Below are 16,199 nucleotides of genomic sequence, written 5' to 3' on the forward strand. Positions count from 1 at the left end.
AATTAGGGGTGCCTGGGTGGCTCAGGCGGTTGGGCGGCCAGCTCTTGGTTTCAGCTCAGGTTGTGATCTCAGGGTCCTGGGATTGAGCCCTGTTGCTCCCCACTAAAAAAAAAAAAAAAAAAATCCCAGAATTAATACTCTCAAGTCAGTCTTACCTGCTTGGGGACAGCTTCTGCTGTTGTGGTGTAAATGATTGGGCCTTCTCTGTTCCAGGATGTTCCATGATGGCCAAAACATTGTGGGCTTGTGAAGTCAGAAACATTCTTTCCAAAAGGAGTGAACCTTGACCTAGGTCTTGGAGGTCAGCAGAGGAAGAACATTCAATCTTCCTGACTGAGAAAATAGCTCTTGGGGGGTGTGTGTGTGTGTATACACCAGAGTAACTAGTTATGTCCCTTGCTGTGTTGCAGGCCAGTCTGTGGCCTGGTCTAGCTGGCCTGGAAGAGTTGTGTGAGGGAATTGTGGGAATTCAGCTGTGAAGAACAGTTGGGATTTTGGTTGATAATCATGTATTTCTGTTCATTTATTATAACAGAGGTCCCACCCTGGTGCAGGATGTTGAAAGTGGGGGAGGCTGTGTGTGTGTGTAACTGGGCTAAGGGCCCATGGAAATTCTGTGTATTCCGTTCGTTTTGGCTTTGAACTTAAAACTGCCCTAAAAAAATAAAAGTCTATAAATTTTAAAGTACCACAGGCAAACAAAAATGTGTTTCAGTGTTTGTTGCAGTTCTCCTTCAGTTGGAAAGGTGAATAAAAAAGACCTTGAAGGCTTTTAGAAAAAATCATTTAAAACTTAAAAAGTATTTTTTAAAAATAGTATGAAAAGGTTGTTTGAGGTGGGGAGGGGAGTGATATCTTTTATTATCCCTAGCAACCAGAACCTTTCTTTTTGTCTTTTTTGAGGATTGGAAAATTAATAACTGTGTATTAGGTTGGATTCTTGGGTGCCTGGGTGGCTCAGCCTGTTTAGTGTCTACTTTGAGCTCAGGTCATGATCTCAGGGTCCTGGGATCAAGCCCCATGTTGGGCTCCCTGCTCAGCGGGGAGCCTGCCTTTCTCTCTACCTCTGTCGCTCCTTCTGCTTGTGCTCTCTTTCTCTTTTTCTCTCAGTCAAATAAAATCTTTAAAAAAAAATGTATTAGGTTGGATTCTATAAGACCTTCATCAGATGACATCAAAATATTAAGAACAACACAACAAAAAGACTAGTTGGGACCAGCTTATAACTGGTGGTCTTGTGTAAGACACAGGGATTCTGAAAGAAGTTTCTCCAGTAATTTGAGATAGTGAATGTGGCTTTACAGATAATGAGGAGAAATCATGGTGTTTTTTTTTTTTTTTTCTTTTTTGATAGAGTGAGAGCACGAGCAGGGAGGGGGAGAGGGAGGGAAAGAGAATCCTAAGCAGGCACCACAGCCAGTATGGAGCCTGGCACCAGGCTGGATCTCACAATGACCTGAGCTGAAATCAAGAGTTGGAAGCTTCACCAACTGAGCCACCCAAGCACACCACACCTTACTTTAAATTCTGCAGTTTAAGATATTTACCTACAGATTGTCTGAACTGGCTCTGTGATTCTGCCTAATTGACTGGCTTTGTTAGAGCCACCTCCCCCCGCCCCGTAAACACCAATTTCAATGCCTATTGATCATTCTTGTTTAATAAGCAATACCAACAAATGAACAGGTTCTAACCCAGCACAATCAAAATATCCAAGATAACTAAACAATGGTGGCCTGTGGCAGCAGCTACCAGAGAACTGTGGGCCCCAGGGTTTGAAGGACCGGCCTTGGATATTCTTCTGCTCTGTGATATTATGGGAACTACTTAACTTAAATCCTCAGTGTCCTCATCTGTAAAATGGGAAAAGTGATGGCTCCTACCTTAAAAAATTACCGTATAGAATAGGTACCTTTGCGATTAAGTGAGATAATGCCTACGATGTGTTTAGCATTTCCATTTCATGGTGAGCACTGGATGAAAGGATTATAAGCTACGTGATTATTACTGACATGTCAGCTAGGTTCAGAACATTCTCTACTTTGCTTCCCCGCCCTTCCCGAACGTGCTTGTGCCTCTCCCTCTGCCTACTTTAGTGTAGCTGTTCTAGGTCCTATTCCTTTAGAGACCTAGTTAGTTAGGAGCCAGCTAATTCTGATAAAGAAAAATTTATGGCAGCTTGTTTAAGCTGTACTCTGTTACTTTTAAGTTCCTACTGACAAAGGATAATAACACTAGAAAACAATTTTTTAGAGCAGTTTTAGGTTCTGTTTATATTTTTACATGTAAATGTATTGGCATTTTTAAAGGTGGATTACTGTTTAAAAGTACATTTTTATCTTTAAAGGTGAGGCCGGGGAAAGTCTTCTAAAGTTATTGTCCCCTTTAGCAAGGTGAATCCCTCCATGCTTCTGGGTATGAGCCACTCTGAAGCTCTCCAGCATCTTTTTTTTTCCTAAAGCTTTCACTATTTATTTATTTATTTATTTATTTATTTATTTATTTATTTATTTTAAAGATTTTATTTATTTATTTGACAGGCAGAGATCACAAGTAGGCAGAGAGGTGGGCAGAGAGAGAGAGAGAGAGGAAGGGAAGCAGGCTCCCTGCTGAGCAGAGAGCCCGATGTGGGGCTCGATCCCAGGACCCTGGGATCATGACCCGAGCCGAAGGCAGAGGCTTTAACCCACTGAGCCACCCAGGCGCCCCAAGCTTTCACTATTTAATTGCACTATTTTTGTCATCTTGGCTCTACTCTGAAACATAATATATAATTCATCATGTAGCTATTTCATTATGTAGTACTGGTTTAAAACGACATAGGCACCTTAAATAAGATAACTGTGTGTTTAGCATTAATAAATAATACATTAAGAAGTAATTATTTTTCTGTGTGTACGTGAACCTAGAAATTGCGGTACATATATAAAGCTTTTATTTAGCTCTGGTGCTCTCTCACCTTTAATTATATAATAAATAATGCATTTCTTATTGGTAACACTTGCTTTTCAGTCTTTTATATGGAACAGTAGAATTTTAGAGGTTTTCCATAGCGTGGGATCACATAAAGATGTGAATAAAAACCCAAATGTTCAAATCCTTATTTCTTTAACTTGGTGGGGCTTACAGATGTGTTGTAAATGATTAATATAGCCGATTGAGACTTGTCCAGAGTTTTGCTTCTCAGAACGGATCTACCTCCAACTGATCTTTTCTTACCAATCCAGTAATGGAAACAACCCTGGAAGGAGAAACGTTTGTACTATCATTAGCTCAGCTCTTTCTTGTTGGGTTAAGCCCCACCTGTGGTGAGCTGGAAGGGGGGAATTTTCATTTAGCCTTTTCTGTTCATTCTAGTAAGAATTCAGGTCAGGAGAAAGGGCAGGGGGTATTTGTGTAATTTCCTTACAACGTGCTCAGGTAGGCCCTTGGTTTGAGGTACTTTTTTCGAACGGTCCGTGTGAAAATTTGTCCAGTTTGTGCAGTTTCTCCATTTCTATTTTAATTCCTAAGAGGAAATGTTGCGTGTTTCTGTCTGCCCTTTGGTGGTTGTTTCTTTCTTTCTTTTTTTTTTTTTTTAAGATTTTATTTATTTATTTGACAGAGAGAGATCACAAGTAGGCAGAGAGGCAGGCAGAGAGAGAGAGGAGGAAGCAGGCTCCCCGCTGAGCAGAGAGCCCGATGTGGGACTCGATCCCAGGACTCTGAGATCGTGACCTGAGCCGAAGGCAGAGGCTTAACCCACCGAGCCACCCAGGCGCCCCTGGTGGTTATTTCTTTTTAAAGAATGTTGAATTTGGTTTGTGCTTGACTATACATGCTCCTCATTAGCTACCTTAGTATGTCTTTCTGCTAAACTTGCATCCCTGGTTTTAAAAATCTTTGAAAGAGGACTGAGTAAATGTGGATGTGAAAGTTACATGTTCGCTTTGGTTTCGAATGTTCTATTTTTTTGTTTTGTTTTGTTTTCTGATGTGTAGTTGAAAATATTTGGGTGAAAAACAGGTCCACTGACTGGTATGTTCAACTTCAAGGCCGCGCCATTGGGGACTTCTTGCAACTTTTGCATCCCCTGATGCCTGGGCTGTGTTTCTGACTCCTGACCTGATTTGGACAAGAGTCACTGTCAGAACGATGTATACAATGCTTCTAAAACACACACACACACACACACACACTCTCTCTCTCTCTCTCTCTCTCTCTCTCTTTCTCTCTGTCTCTTCAAAGTACTCTTTAACTGTTTCTGTTCTCACAAGACTTCACAATCCTGTCCTTTCCTTTCTCGCAGAATTTACATGTCTGCATTGGGGCAGGTTCATTTATTCATGCATTAGTGCATTAATTCATCAGACACTTACTAAGTATCTTAGTGTGCCAGACATAATTCTAGAGGCTGGGGGACTCAAGGATTATAAGATTTGATGTCTGTTTTTGCAAGGCTTCCAGTCTCATCCCAAAGACTGTCCTGCAAATCACCGATTGTCATGCCATATGGAAATTCCTAACAAAGATGTATACAGAGTGATGGGGCCACAGAGAGAAGGATGTGACTTTGCCTGTGAGCTTCAGACAAGCTGCCGATTTTCCTAACATTGCATTAGACACTTTCAAACTTCACCTTTTGTAGCAGAAATTCTGCCTTCATGGAAAAGAATTTTGCTCCTTCTCCAGGACTTTCACAACAGGTTTGAAACTCAAGAAATGGAGATACCTCTAGTATATGAAATTGTTAAAAATGTGTTTCTCCCTCAAAGGTTGTATCTGTATTCTGTGGGGTTCAATATATTCCCTCGGGCCACATGAAAAATGTTAAATACACCCTCCTCCCTCTACCACTGGAATATAAGTAAGTTCTCTGAGGGCTTATTACATGCTACTTTAGTTGCAGGTGTTTCTGTCTGCTTTGTCTTGTTGTATCCCTAGCTCCCACCCCTGTGGCTAGCACGTAGTAGGTGCTCGATAAACACTTGCTGAATGACTCAAGCGTTGTGTCCTGAGCGGGGTCATATGTACTGTCACGTTCTTCTCTAGAGGAACTAGACTGGACCGCAAGCATCCCAGATGGGTGAGAGCCGATTGTATTAGAAGGTAAACTCCTGGAGGCCCCAGAGTGGTAGTGTCTCCATTTCTCCCCGTAGAACCCGATGACCCATTGTTCGCCTTCCTGTGCTTGCAGGAGTGAAGGAAACCCGTGTTTTTCAGGCTGTTTCTTGTTCACCTCTAGTGAAGATGGTTGGGCTTTCTCTTCTTCCTTTTGAGAGCTTGTGTCAAAACTGTTGTGTTTTTTCCTTTGTCTACAGCAAAGCAAGGACTCTATTTGAAAAAAATGCTGCCCCAATTTTACACTTATCTGGCATGGATGTGACTGTTGTTAAGGTAAGAATACTCCACAGTGTTGATTTTATCTGAGCTACCACTCCTTATAACTTATTCTCTTCTCTTGACTTTATAGCAGAAATCACTTATAACATAAGAAGCTGGGAACAGAGAAATCAACGTTGTGTCTTTGTTCTGATCGTTAATAAAAGCAGTTTTTTTTTTTTTTTTTTTTCAAAGCATTGTCAGCTTTTCATTTTCAGAAGAAGATTAGATGGAGGCATGAACTTGATTCCTTTCATCTGAAAGCTAGGGTGTGGAATTATTGTCTCTTGTAAGATGAAAGTAGTTATGGCTGTAGGAATTCTTTTCCTGAAAATAAAAAAAAATTTCCACTTTGAGTAGTTAATTTAATTTCTTGGTAGCTCCACAGACAAGTAAACATTTTCTCTCTGGGGAGGAATTTTCAATGGTAAAGCTCTAGAATTTGCGATATTTAGCTCAGAAAAAAGGGGGACAAAAATAAGTTAGAAGGAAATGCGCTAGATAGAAGACGCTCCAAGACTCCACTTTGTTGGCTTTTAAGTGATGAGTGTGGTGTATACTCAGGTGTGTGCATTTGGTGAAAATCACTCTTGTCATGTTTCTAAGTCTGTGGTTTATTTTTAATATTACTCTTTCATGAAATCAGAGATGAAAAGGTAATTTAGTCCAGTTACCATGAAACCTTGAACTCCTTTGTCCAACTGGTCTGTGATGTGGTCTTCCAGTTGTCGGTCTCCAGGGATGGGAGAAAGGGAAAGAGAACTAGCACTGTTGCGAGTGCTTATAACACACGCTCCAGACTCCACATGTGAGCGGTCCCCAGATGCTTACGTAAGAGTTCCTCCTTGAATGTCCGTTCACGTGGACTCAGATTGAACCATCTGAACCTGGAGCTGTCTTTGAGGGGAAACTGTTTTGTATATTAAATGTCTTTAATGGTTCTAGAAGTAGTCAGGTTCTATTCTTGAATTAATTTTCATCAGGCAACATTTTCAAGGAATTTGTTGCTTCCATCTAGGTTTCAAATTAATTGGCATCAAGTTCGTAATTTCCTCTTTTTTAACTTGTAAGTTTCTGTTACATTTGTAGTATCTCATTTTAATTCTTCATATTGTTTATTTGTGCCCTCTCTTTTTTTCCTCTCTATAGAGAGATATATACCTCTATATACCTCTATAGAGAGGTATGTCAATTAATCCTTGCCAAGAATCATTTTTTGGCTTGTTGATCCTCTCATTTATGTTTGTTTCATGAATTTCTAGTCTGTTTTTACTCTTTCCTTCATCCTACTTAATTTGGATTTTTTTCTGCTGTTCTGTTCTGACATTTTAACTGGAATGCTTTTTTATTTTTCACCCTTTTCCTATTTATTGGAAGCTATAAATTTCCCTCTACTGCTTCAGGTACATCTTCTAAGTGTTGATGTATAATATTTTCATTATCATTCATTTAAAAATGTTTTCTAAGTCCCATCATGATTTTTGTTTGACCTATGATTTATTTAGACCCGTTTTTAAATTTCTTGATACAAAGTTTTTCTAGTTATCTCTTTGTTAATGATTTCTTATTTTAATTGCATTATGGTCAACAAATGTAGTCTCTATGATTCCTGCCTGTGAAACTTTCTTGAGTCTTGTTTTAATAGCCTAGCATGTGTTTTGTTTTCATTATTGGGTGCCATGTTCTGCACATGTCCAGTAAGTCAAGTCTGTCCATTGTGTGGTTCTAGTCTTCTGTGTCCTTAGTGATCTTTTCTTCTCCTTTAACTATATTGAGAGGGGGCTTTTAGAAATCTCCCACTGTTATTGGGGATTTTTCTGTTTCTCTCTGTAGTTCATTTTTGCCTTTTATATTTTGAGATGATGTTAGTAGGTGCTCTCAGGTTTTACATGGCTTTATTTTTCTTGAGTTTTGACCCTGTTCTAGACTGGTTCTCTTTAGCACCAGTACCGCCTCGGCCACAGTCTATCCTACCTAGTGTTCTTAGTGACTCTACTAGCTTACTTTGGCTGAGTTTTTCTTGGTGTAGTATTTTTATCCCTTTACTCTCAGCCTTTTAATATCTTTATATTTTAGATGCATTATGGGTAAGGCATGAAAACAGGGTATTTAGAAGATCCAGTCTTTTTTTGGTCTTTTTATTGGGTCCCTGAATCCGTTAATATTTATTGTCATTATTGGCTGTATTGATTTCTATATGAATTATCTACAGCTACGTAACTGCCTGGACAGCTCCTTCTCTGCTTCAGATTCTGTTGGTCTGTAGTCTGTTGAGAGCTGCCCTGGTGCTGGTCACACCTGGGCTCCTCAGCAGCGTGGCTGAGGGGGGCTGGCCTGCTTCACGCGTCTGTAGGTCGAGGCTGCTGGTGTCTGGCTCATGGGGGTCCCCAGCAGGCGTCTTCACTTGATGGCTGGGTTCTCCGAAGTAAATTACAGACATCATGTTGTTTTACCCCTCAATGCGTCAGTGTGCGCTTTAAAAAAAAAAAAAAAACAAGGCTACTTTTCTATGTAACTTCAGTATCATTATCATACCCAGCAGAAGTAACAGTTCTATAATGTCATGTTATGCTACCTATTGTCTTCATTCACTTTTCTTTATTCAATATCATAAGGCTACTTTTTAAAAAATCCTTCCTTTTTTGCTGCATTTGGAATTTTCTTCTTCTTTTTTTTAGATTTATTTATTTGACAGAGAGAGAGAGATCACAGGTAGGCAGAGAGGTAGGCAGAGAGAGAGAGGAGGAAGCAGGCTCCCTGCCAAGCAGAGAGCCCGTTGCGGGACTTGATCGCAGGACGCGGAGATCATGACCTGAGCCGAAGGCAGAGGCTTAACCCACTGAGCACCCAGGTGCCCTGGAATTTTCTTCTTAACACCAGAGCCTCAAATAGGTTATCCCTATAATCTTTTAAATTATGGCCTATTAAATCTGTCAAAGTATTTTTGAATTTTGTTTCTTTCATTTGTGTACTTATATTTATTAATTTATTTTGCTAGTATTTATTGACTGCCTGCTGTGAGCTAAATAAATCCTGTTCTAGGTATTGGGGATACAGTCTGAACAAAATACACTTTTCATGTCTGTCCCCAGAGAGCTTCTCTTCAAAGTGGGAAAGGGAGAGATGCAGATAAAAGAAACAGATACATAAACATGGTTTGTTAGATGGTGATGAGTGCGGTGCAGAAAGGTCAAGCCGAGTCAGGGGACCAGGAGTAATGGGAGTTCGTTTAGTTCAGAAGGTCAGGAGAGACCGGTGCGAGGAGATGGCTGTTCAGCAGAGACCTGAGGCAAGTGAGTGAGTCCTGCAGATGCGGGGGGGAAAGGATCTGGGCTGAGGATGCTGCACGTTTAGGACTCTGAAGCGGGAGTGTACTTGGCATGTTTGAGGAATAGTAAGGAGGCCAGTGTCTGTTTTTTAAAATAGTGTCTTTTACACATACACCTTTCACCTCTGTTGTTGATAGCACTGTATAGAAAAAGGCTTGGAGCCCCTGGGTGGCTCAGTCCATTAAGCATCCGACTCTTGATGTCAGCTCAGCTCTTGCTCTCAGAGTTGTGGGTTCAAGCCTGGAGTTGGGTTCCACTGTGGAATCTACCTGCAATTTGATGTCACTGCCCTGAGCTTCTCACTTGCAGCACAGACCTTCAGTTGGTAACTAACTAATCTACTTGTATTCGCTAGTATACAAGTTATTTCCACGTTTCTCCATTTTGTCCCCATGGATGTCATCAGATAGTTTACCAGGTGCCTTGCTGAAGAGCAGATACAATATCCATCTGGTTTCCTGTATCTACTGATCTAGTAATGTCAAAGAAGTTGAGGATAGTCTGAAATGCCTTGTTCTTAGCAAACCCGTAGCAAACCCATCGCTTATTTCGGGGTACTCACAAACCTTCCTTTTAATCTGATTGACATATATTCTTAAAAAAATTTACTATTTGCAAATGTGTAACTATAAAGCCAGCCTTTTCACTTTTAGAATAAAAGTGAGATAATTCCTTGTAAAATTCATGGTGTGTGTTTTAGGGACTTCCTTTTTCTTCTGCGTTAACTGTGCTCAGGTGCTTTAGCCCATCTGAAATTCAGATCTTCAATTTTTGTCTATTAGTGTGTCTTGTACAGTGTCAGTAGGAGAGGATGTTTCCTTTGTTAGTGTTATCTCTATTATGTGTTCTAGAATCTAATGTTTGGTTATAGAGGCAACGGCTTAGATTCATTGAAGGTTGTATATGTATCTGAGAGAAAATACTTTTAATAAAAATAATGAGGTTTAGGTACTATTTTGTCACTACTCTGAGTCACACCAGTACTTTATAGTATAATCATAGCAAAACCCAACCTTTCATTGAAGTACAGTACTGGTCCTGAACGGTTTCCTTGCTAGTTGCTTCTTATACTGCTGTACAGCAGTACTATGGGGAAGCTGTTACTACCCCAACCCCAGCACACATAATTTCAGTGGTGAGGCAGTTAAGGTCCTGAGAGTTTAAGGCCACTCAGCTGAAAAGTAGCAGAGTTGGGGTTTAATCTGGGTCTCTTGGGCTCCCAAATCTGTGCTCTTTTCATTACATCTGTGTCTATTTGCATATACACTTGACTTCCTGCTTTCAAATGAAAGGTGCCGGGTAAATGGTGTAATAGAATCTGCACTGGCCTGGAAATGAGTCCTTTGACTAGGTAACTGTATAAGTGGACACAGATCACTGGGTTTGGGTTTTATTTTTTAAAGGAAGGTTAAAGATGGTTTCTCAGGTCCCTTCTAGTTCTAAACAATACAGAACTGTGTACATGATTACTTTGATAGCTATTGAGTTTTTGTGTCTATCAGTTATGTAGAATTTGAGGAAAGACTCTGTGTCAGACTCTAAAGAAAATGTCCCATATTTTTAAATCTTTGATTTTATGCCTCTAGGCTGGTAAATTTACCAAACGCTTCTTTTGTATTTCAGACCGATTATGAGGGCCAAGCCAAGAAACTCTTGGAACTGATGGAAAACACGGATGTGATCATAGTTGCGGGGGGAGATGGGACATTGCAGGAGGTATGGCTGTTTTTCTGTTCGAAATCATTTTGAAGGTGAGGAAAATGGAAATTAGATCTTAGAGCCCTGACATAAAGTGGTTATAATTTAAGGAAGTTCTTTGTAATTTATTTTTTTAGGATTCTTACTCTCTGGAACAAGTGCAGCGTTACATTTCTGTCATGCACTTTTATTCTCTTGTTTTGAATAAACCTTATACCCAACATATAGGAGGATTTTTGTTTTATCAAATTTAAGTTGGGTAAAATTGAATAAATAAGGAGAAGAAACCATGATGCATATGATAAGCTTTTTATATTTTGGGGACTGATGGAGTAGCCCTGTATGTTAGAGAGTTAGGGAATCAGTTTTAATCATGAGGGATGGTTCTTATAAAATAAACTTAGATCCTTCTTTTGAAAAAATGCTTCTATTCTCACATCATTTCCATTACGTGAAATGTTCTCTCATAATAGTATGGTTAGAGGCAGGGATCTACAAGTTCAGGTGTATGTATCTGCCTTTGATTTAAAATTTCACGTCCTTAGTGCTTATTCTGGTGCAATAGGACAATAAGTATATTGCCTTAGCAGTGCTCTTTCGAGGGCTGCTAATTGGAAACCCCTGAAAAGCCCTGTGCGGGTGCCCCTCCTACTGCTCCGTCCTCCCCTCCTGTGGGCCGTCGTTCACAGCTGGGCCTCATTTCTGATGGCCTTCTGCCTCCATCTAATGGTTTCCTCCATGTCGAGGGATCCGAGCTAACAGCAGACAGAGCAGTGTCCTATGTTTGACTTAGTAATTACGTGAGCCTTAGTAAGCTGCTTTTAGAAAGGCTGTGCTAATGATCCCGTAATTGTTTATATGGCTTTTTAATGAAGTGTGAAGAATACTGATAGCATGCCAACACAGAATGAAGCAGACCTCATGACGGCCCCATCTGATGCGGAAATTCACGGAGGCAGGAGGTGAAGGGAGGAGATTGGCATCCGTCCTTACTTCACAAAATGTTTTTAAGAAATAGACCAAATTATGTATTTGGTATAGTTGTGTATTTGGTATGATCTCAGTCATATACAAATATGCGCTGAATGAAAAAAGGATTGGAGGGAAATATGCCAAAACATAAGCAACTGATTCATGATGGTTATCTGGCATGTGGGATGATGAGAAAGCATTTCCTTCTTCAGGTATTTTTTCACCACTAAAGCAAGGCATGGATATTATATTTTAAAAATAAAAAACCATCATGTACAAATTGAAATTATTAATATCTTTTAAAAGAGGGCTATTGTTCCCCTTGTCTTCATATTCCTGGATGAGAAATCTTTATAGAGCACAGACTTCTCTGTGTGTAGCAAAGCGTGACTTTTGTTCCTGTGAGTGTGTGTCTGTGTATGTGTGTGCGTGTGTGTGTGTGTAGGGCGACCCAGGCTGCTCTGTATGATTGCTGTGTGCCTCACATTTGTGTCCAGTGTATAGAACGCAGAACAATCTTGCTAATATAATGTGGAGGTTTTGTAATTATTTCATCTTAGCCTTTATTGGGCTATTGATCTTAGGTCAAGAATCCAATCTAATTTTGCTCTGATCCCTCTGCAGAACACTGTATGTTTTAAGAGCCAGTACATCTTTTGACACAGTTTCTAAGAAGAGAACAGACAAGTTTGTGATCCATGAAAATTGAATCCAATTCTTGTTTGATAAGGGAACTACACGTTGTTTATAATAATTTTTTTTAATGTTTGTAGGTTATTACTGGAGTTCTTCGAAGAGCAGATGAGGTGAGCTTTCAAGAAAGAGTGACTGCATTTTAGCTTTTACGTTTCCTTGCTTTTTATCTCCTTATACCTTTTCTTGTCATTTCATATTTTAAGGTGGGCACAAATTGTGCTGCTTTGGGTTTTAGCAAATAAAGTACAGCTGCGTTTGTCCTAGAACACTTCGGTCAATCCGTGGCGGACTCCTCTGTTTCAGTATTCCAGAGCACTCGAGAGCTTTTACCAGAAAAGCTGTTGTTTGAAATATAAATTTTTCCTATGGAACATTCTCTTCACAGAATTCCTTCATAAATAAATAATGGTATATTCATGTACTGGAAGCCATGTAGCAGTAAGAATGAATGAATTAGACCTATAAATATCTATAAATATTTACAGATTTATAGACCTATAGACATATATATAAATATCTATAAAATGATTAAGTCTAAAAAATACTGAATACAAAAGGCAGGTTGCCAAAGTACGTTACCGCATTTCTATACAGTCTTGCCATTCAGAAAGCAGCACTGCATACTATTAATGGATGTGTAAATACGTCGTCAAAGAATAATAACGGGGTGGAAAGGTGTCACAGCATTGGCAGGATAGTGGTTTCGGCTGAGGAAGGGAGAGGGGGAGGGAGGAAGGACTGCTACTTGAACTTGCTTATTCTCTTTGCCTTCTTTATACTTGAGATAGTTTATAAAGCACTGTCAATAGTTACTGCACAAATGTTAGGTATTTCTAGTTGAATTTTATCTTCAACTTTTTTGAATAGTGTGACAACATAATACAGTCTCTGTCACAATAGCACATTTATCTAAATCCTTTTTTTTAAATTTATTTTTTTAAAAAATTTTATTTATTTGTTTGACAGAGAGAGACACAGCGAGAGAGGGAACACAAGCAGGGGGAGTGGGAGAGGGAGAAGCAGTCTTCCCACGGAGCAGGGAGCTGGGTACAGGGCTTGATCCCAGAACCCTGGGACCATGACCTGAGCGGAAGGCAGACGCTTAATGACTGAGCCACCCAGGCGCCCCTATCTAAAAGCTTTAACACCCTCCTTTTTGTAACCAAATTTCTTTCAACCAGTTGCTGTTAATGAGTACCCAGATACTTCTTCCAAATTCAGAGAGTCCTGTTTTTCAGGCCTGCCTCATTCTGGCCTTAGCATTATCTGATTGCTGGGGTCTAGGGACCTGAGAGACCGGGTGGTGCAGTGAGGGTCAGTTACTTTGTCATAATGGACACGTCTGTGTCTCTCTGTTCAGTCTGATTCTCTGACCATAACCATAAAAACTTTCCTCTTCTTTTTTCCCTTAGGCTTCCTTCAGTAAAATTCCCATTGGATTTATCCCATTGGGACAGACCAGTAGTTTGAGTTCTACCCTCTTTGCTGAAAGCGGAAACAGAGTCCAGTAGGTTGTCAATGTGGGGTAGTAGTGTTTGTGAGTGAGTGAGCCTGGGAACGGACAGTTCATGCGTGGGTGATATGAATTTTTTGTTTGCTTTTAGTTTGGATAGCATGGAACCACAGATCATTAAGAGGAGGACCTAGGTCAAAGTACAACCTTTTAGTTCACTGGGAGTTTCCCTGTCGGGTTCTGGGACCCCGGTGTTCTGGTATCAAGTGCCCAGGTCAGGTGTAGAGATGAATACTGATGTCGTTCTGTCAGTTTTGAAGATAGCATCCCCAATCCAAACTGTTTTTATGTCTTTATTTTGGAAGATTCTCTAGTGAAGTCAGATTTGCATTGATTATTTGTTTTCTTTAAAAATATATGATGACAAATAGCAAGTCCCTTGTGAAAACTGAACGGGTAGCCTCGGCTTCATTATCTTGATAACATAAGTAGCTAGAACAGTGAAATAATAGATAATAGTCCCATCCTTCAGGGAATGCCTAAAGTGGAAGGCAGTATGGATACAGCAGCCGGGAAAGCACTGTAGCCCTGGCATCTAAATTAAATCGCTGAGTCTGACTGTCTTCAGGAGTCGCGCAGATTGTTGTTATCGTTCTTTTCTCGTGAAAGTGTTATGTAAACAAAGCTGTAGTCTTTTAAGAGGATAGGAATCTTGAGCTTGAGTCCTGGCTATGACAGCGGTAAGTAGTATAATCGTTTGCAGGCTCTCATTGTCAGTCGTCTGATCGTTCATGCAAGCTTTGTGACGCAGTTGGGGGAGGCCAACAAAGAAATACTTGTTGAAGGCATTAATTAAAATCTTCGCACAACGTTTTCGGTTATATAACCTTCTAAAATCATGACAATGGTAATAGGTGATTTTCTGTTGGGCTTTTTTTTTTTTTTTCCTGCTTTGGGATATTGATTAGGTTGGTTTTTGTGGATTTACTTTTGCTGTTAGAATTTTAGGAGTCATTTTATATCTTTTAACAATTCTCTGTCTCTCTCTATATCATAAAAGTCTTGGTCGATATGTCAGACACAAGGCCTAACCATAGACCTAACCATATCAGCCTTTGTCAAAACGGCTCCTGCTTCAAGCCTTCATCTCATGGGCCTGTCTGCTCTTCACCAGGCATCCTGAAGCCTCACGTGGCATTTCGGTTTGCCAGGCTTTTTATTCTTAGTTTAGAATTTCTGAGGGGTGATGGGTATAACAAATAATGAATTATTCAAACATTTTTGCTTTTGTGAGATAAATTCTGTCTCGTTTGGGACTTGGTTACCTTAGAGAGTTAGTCTTTTGCTTTATGTCAATGTAGATGATTTGAACTCCTTCCCCAATGTTCCCAAATATGTCAGTGATCCAGAGGGAGACCATGTTCCTTGGAGAACGCCTTGCCTATCCCAAAGCCAGGTAGGTGCAGCGTGGCTGCCCTCAAGGTCTTAATTTCTTGAAGGTCTTTTGTTTTTTTGGGAGCTGATTTTCCCTGGGTTAAGCTAATGTTGTTGCTGCTTCTATTTAAAATTTAAAGATTTATAAAACTTAATTTATAAGCATGCCCTGGGGCTCTGAGGTAATTAAGTAAATCTGCCCTGGGTTCAGAATTTTGTAGACCTCTCAACATGGCAGATGCCTAAGGCCATTTAAAAGTACAAGGCTTTGCTTTTTGCACTGCTGTCAAGATTTGTTGTACCATAATTACTACAGGAGAAAAAGGAATCTTGCATTTGGAATGTTGCAGGTAAATAATTCTAAAAAATAGCTGTTTGGTGCTACAGAGCTGCTTTAGCTAGAACTTTCAATTACTGCTGGGGAATGATAAATTCGTGGTTGTATTGTAGCTGTGTGCTGCCATATAATTTTGGGAAAAAAATGAATATTAAAAGGCTTTTTCAGTTGCAGCGTTTTTTTTTGTTGTTTTTTTTTTAAGGTCAGTCTCTCAAAAGTGCTTCCTAAGCCTCTCAAGGTGCTCAGTACCACTCAGAGTCAGTGCAGACGGAGCTCTTGGATCCTTGCTAATAGCTTCCTCCAGAATTAATGTATTCCTATCAGATTAATCTCAACTTGTGATCATGCCTCTTGCTTTCCCTAGATTGAATCTCATTTTCTAAACTGCTGCTTACTTCCCAGATAGCATCTGTATTGGAGGGAAAAAATGGGGTAAGGATGTATTGATAGAGAAATATGGGAAAGTAAAATAAGCTGTTTCTTAACCTTGGTTTTGCTTACTATGGAGTCCGGAATGTAATCTAAGTGTTTGAGTTGATGTGTATATTTAGGGTCTTAAGTTGTACCCAGTGTTGTCAGAAGTGCCGATTCCAGCGGCTGCAGTTCCTGACTTAGATGTTTACATGTTAAGCCTGGTCATGCCCGAGGGGGAGGCCTGTTCGCTGTGGGGTTGCCCTTTGGTACGACCGCAACTGCCTTGCCAGGTGAGAGAGCACACCCTTAGAGCGAGACCTGCAGCTGAATTTCGTTTTGCCACAGGCTTATTACTCTGTCATCTTGAGAATTTTACTGAAACTCTCTGAGCCTCAGTTTCTTTACCTGCCTTTACCAAATGTCCAACAACAGTACTTACTTACTTCAGAAGATTGTTAACAAGTTAAAATAAGGACTAGTTAGGTAAACAGGTAATTATGCTTGG

At 40.0% G+C, this 16,199-nt stretch overlaps 1 protein-coding gene across 4 annotated transcripts in view; it reads left to right on the forward strand.

The window, feature by feature from the left end:
* The window catches only part of AGK (acylglycerol kinase), a 71,605-nt gene that overhangs the window by 25,820 nt on the left and 29,586 nt on the right, over nucleotides 1-16,199 (forward strand). For all 4 annotated transcript variants that reach the window (XR_013967676.1, XR_013967677.1, XM_080819060.1 and 1 more), the window contains exons 5-8: nucleotides 5,301-5,376; nucleotides 10,314-10,406; nucleotides 12,134-12,166; nucleotides 13,469-13,563. Coding sequence is in view for 2 of the 4 variants with exons in the window: in XM_080819060.1 (XP_080675186.1) it covers nucleotides 5,301-5,376; nucleotides 10,314-10,406; nucleotides 12,134-12,166; nucleotides 13,469-13,563 (297 nt within the window). In the remaining 2 variants the exon portion in view is untranslated. The remainder of the gene's footprint in view (nucleotides 1-5,300; nucleotides 5,377-10,313; nucleotides 10,407-12,133; nucleotides 12,167-13,468; nucleotides 13,564-16,199) is intronic.

This window comes from Martes martes, assembly GCF_963455335.1.
Source record: "Martes martes genome assembly, chromosome: 11".
Classification (NCBI taxonomy): Eukaryota; Metazoa; Chordata; class Mammalia; order Carnivora; family Mustelidae; genus Martes; species Martes martes.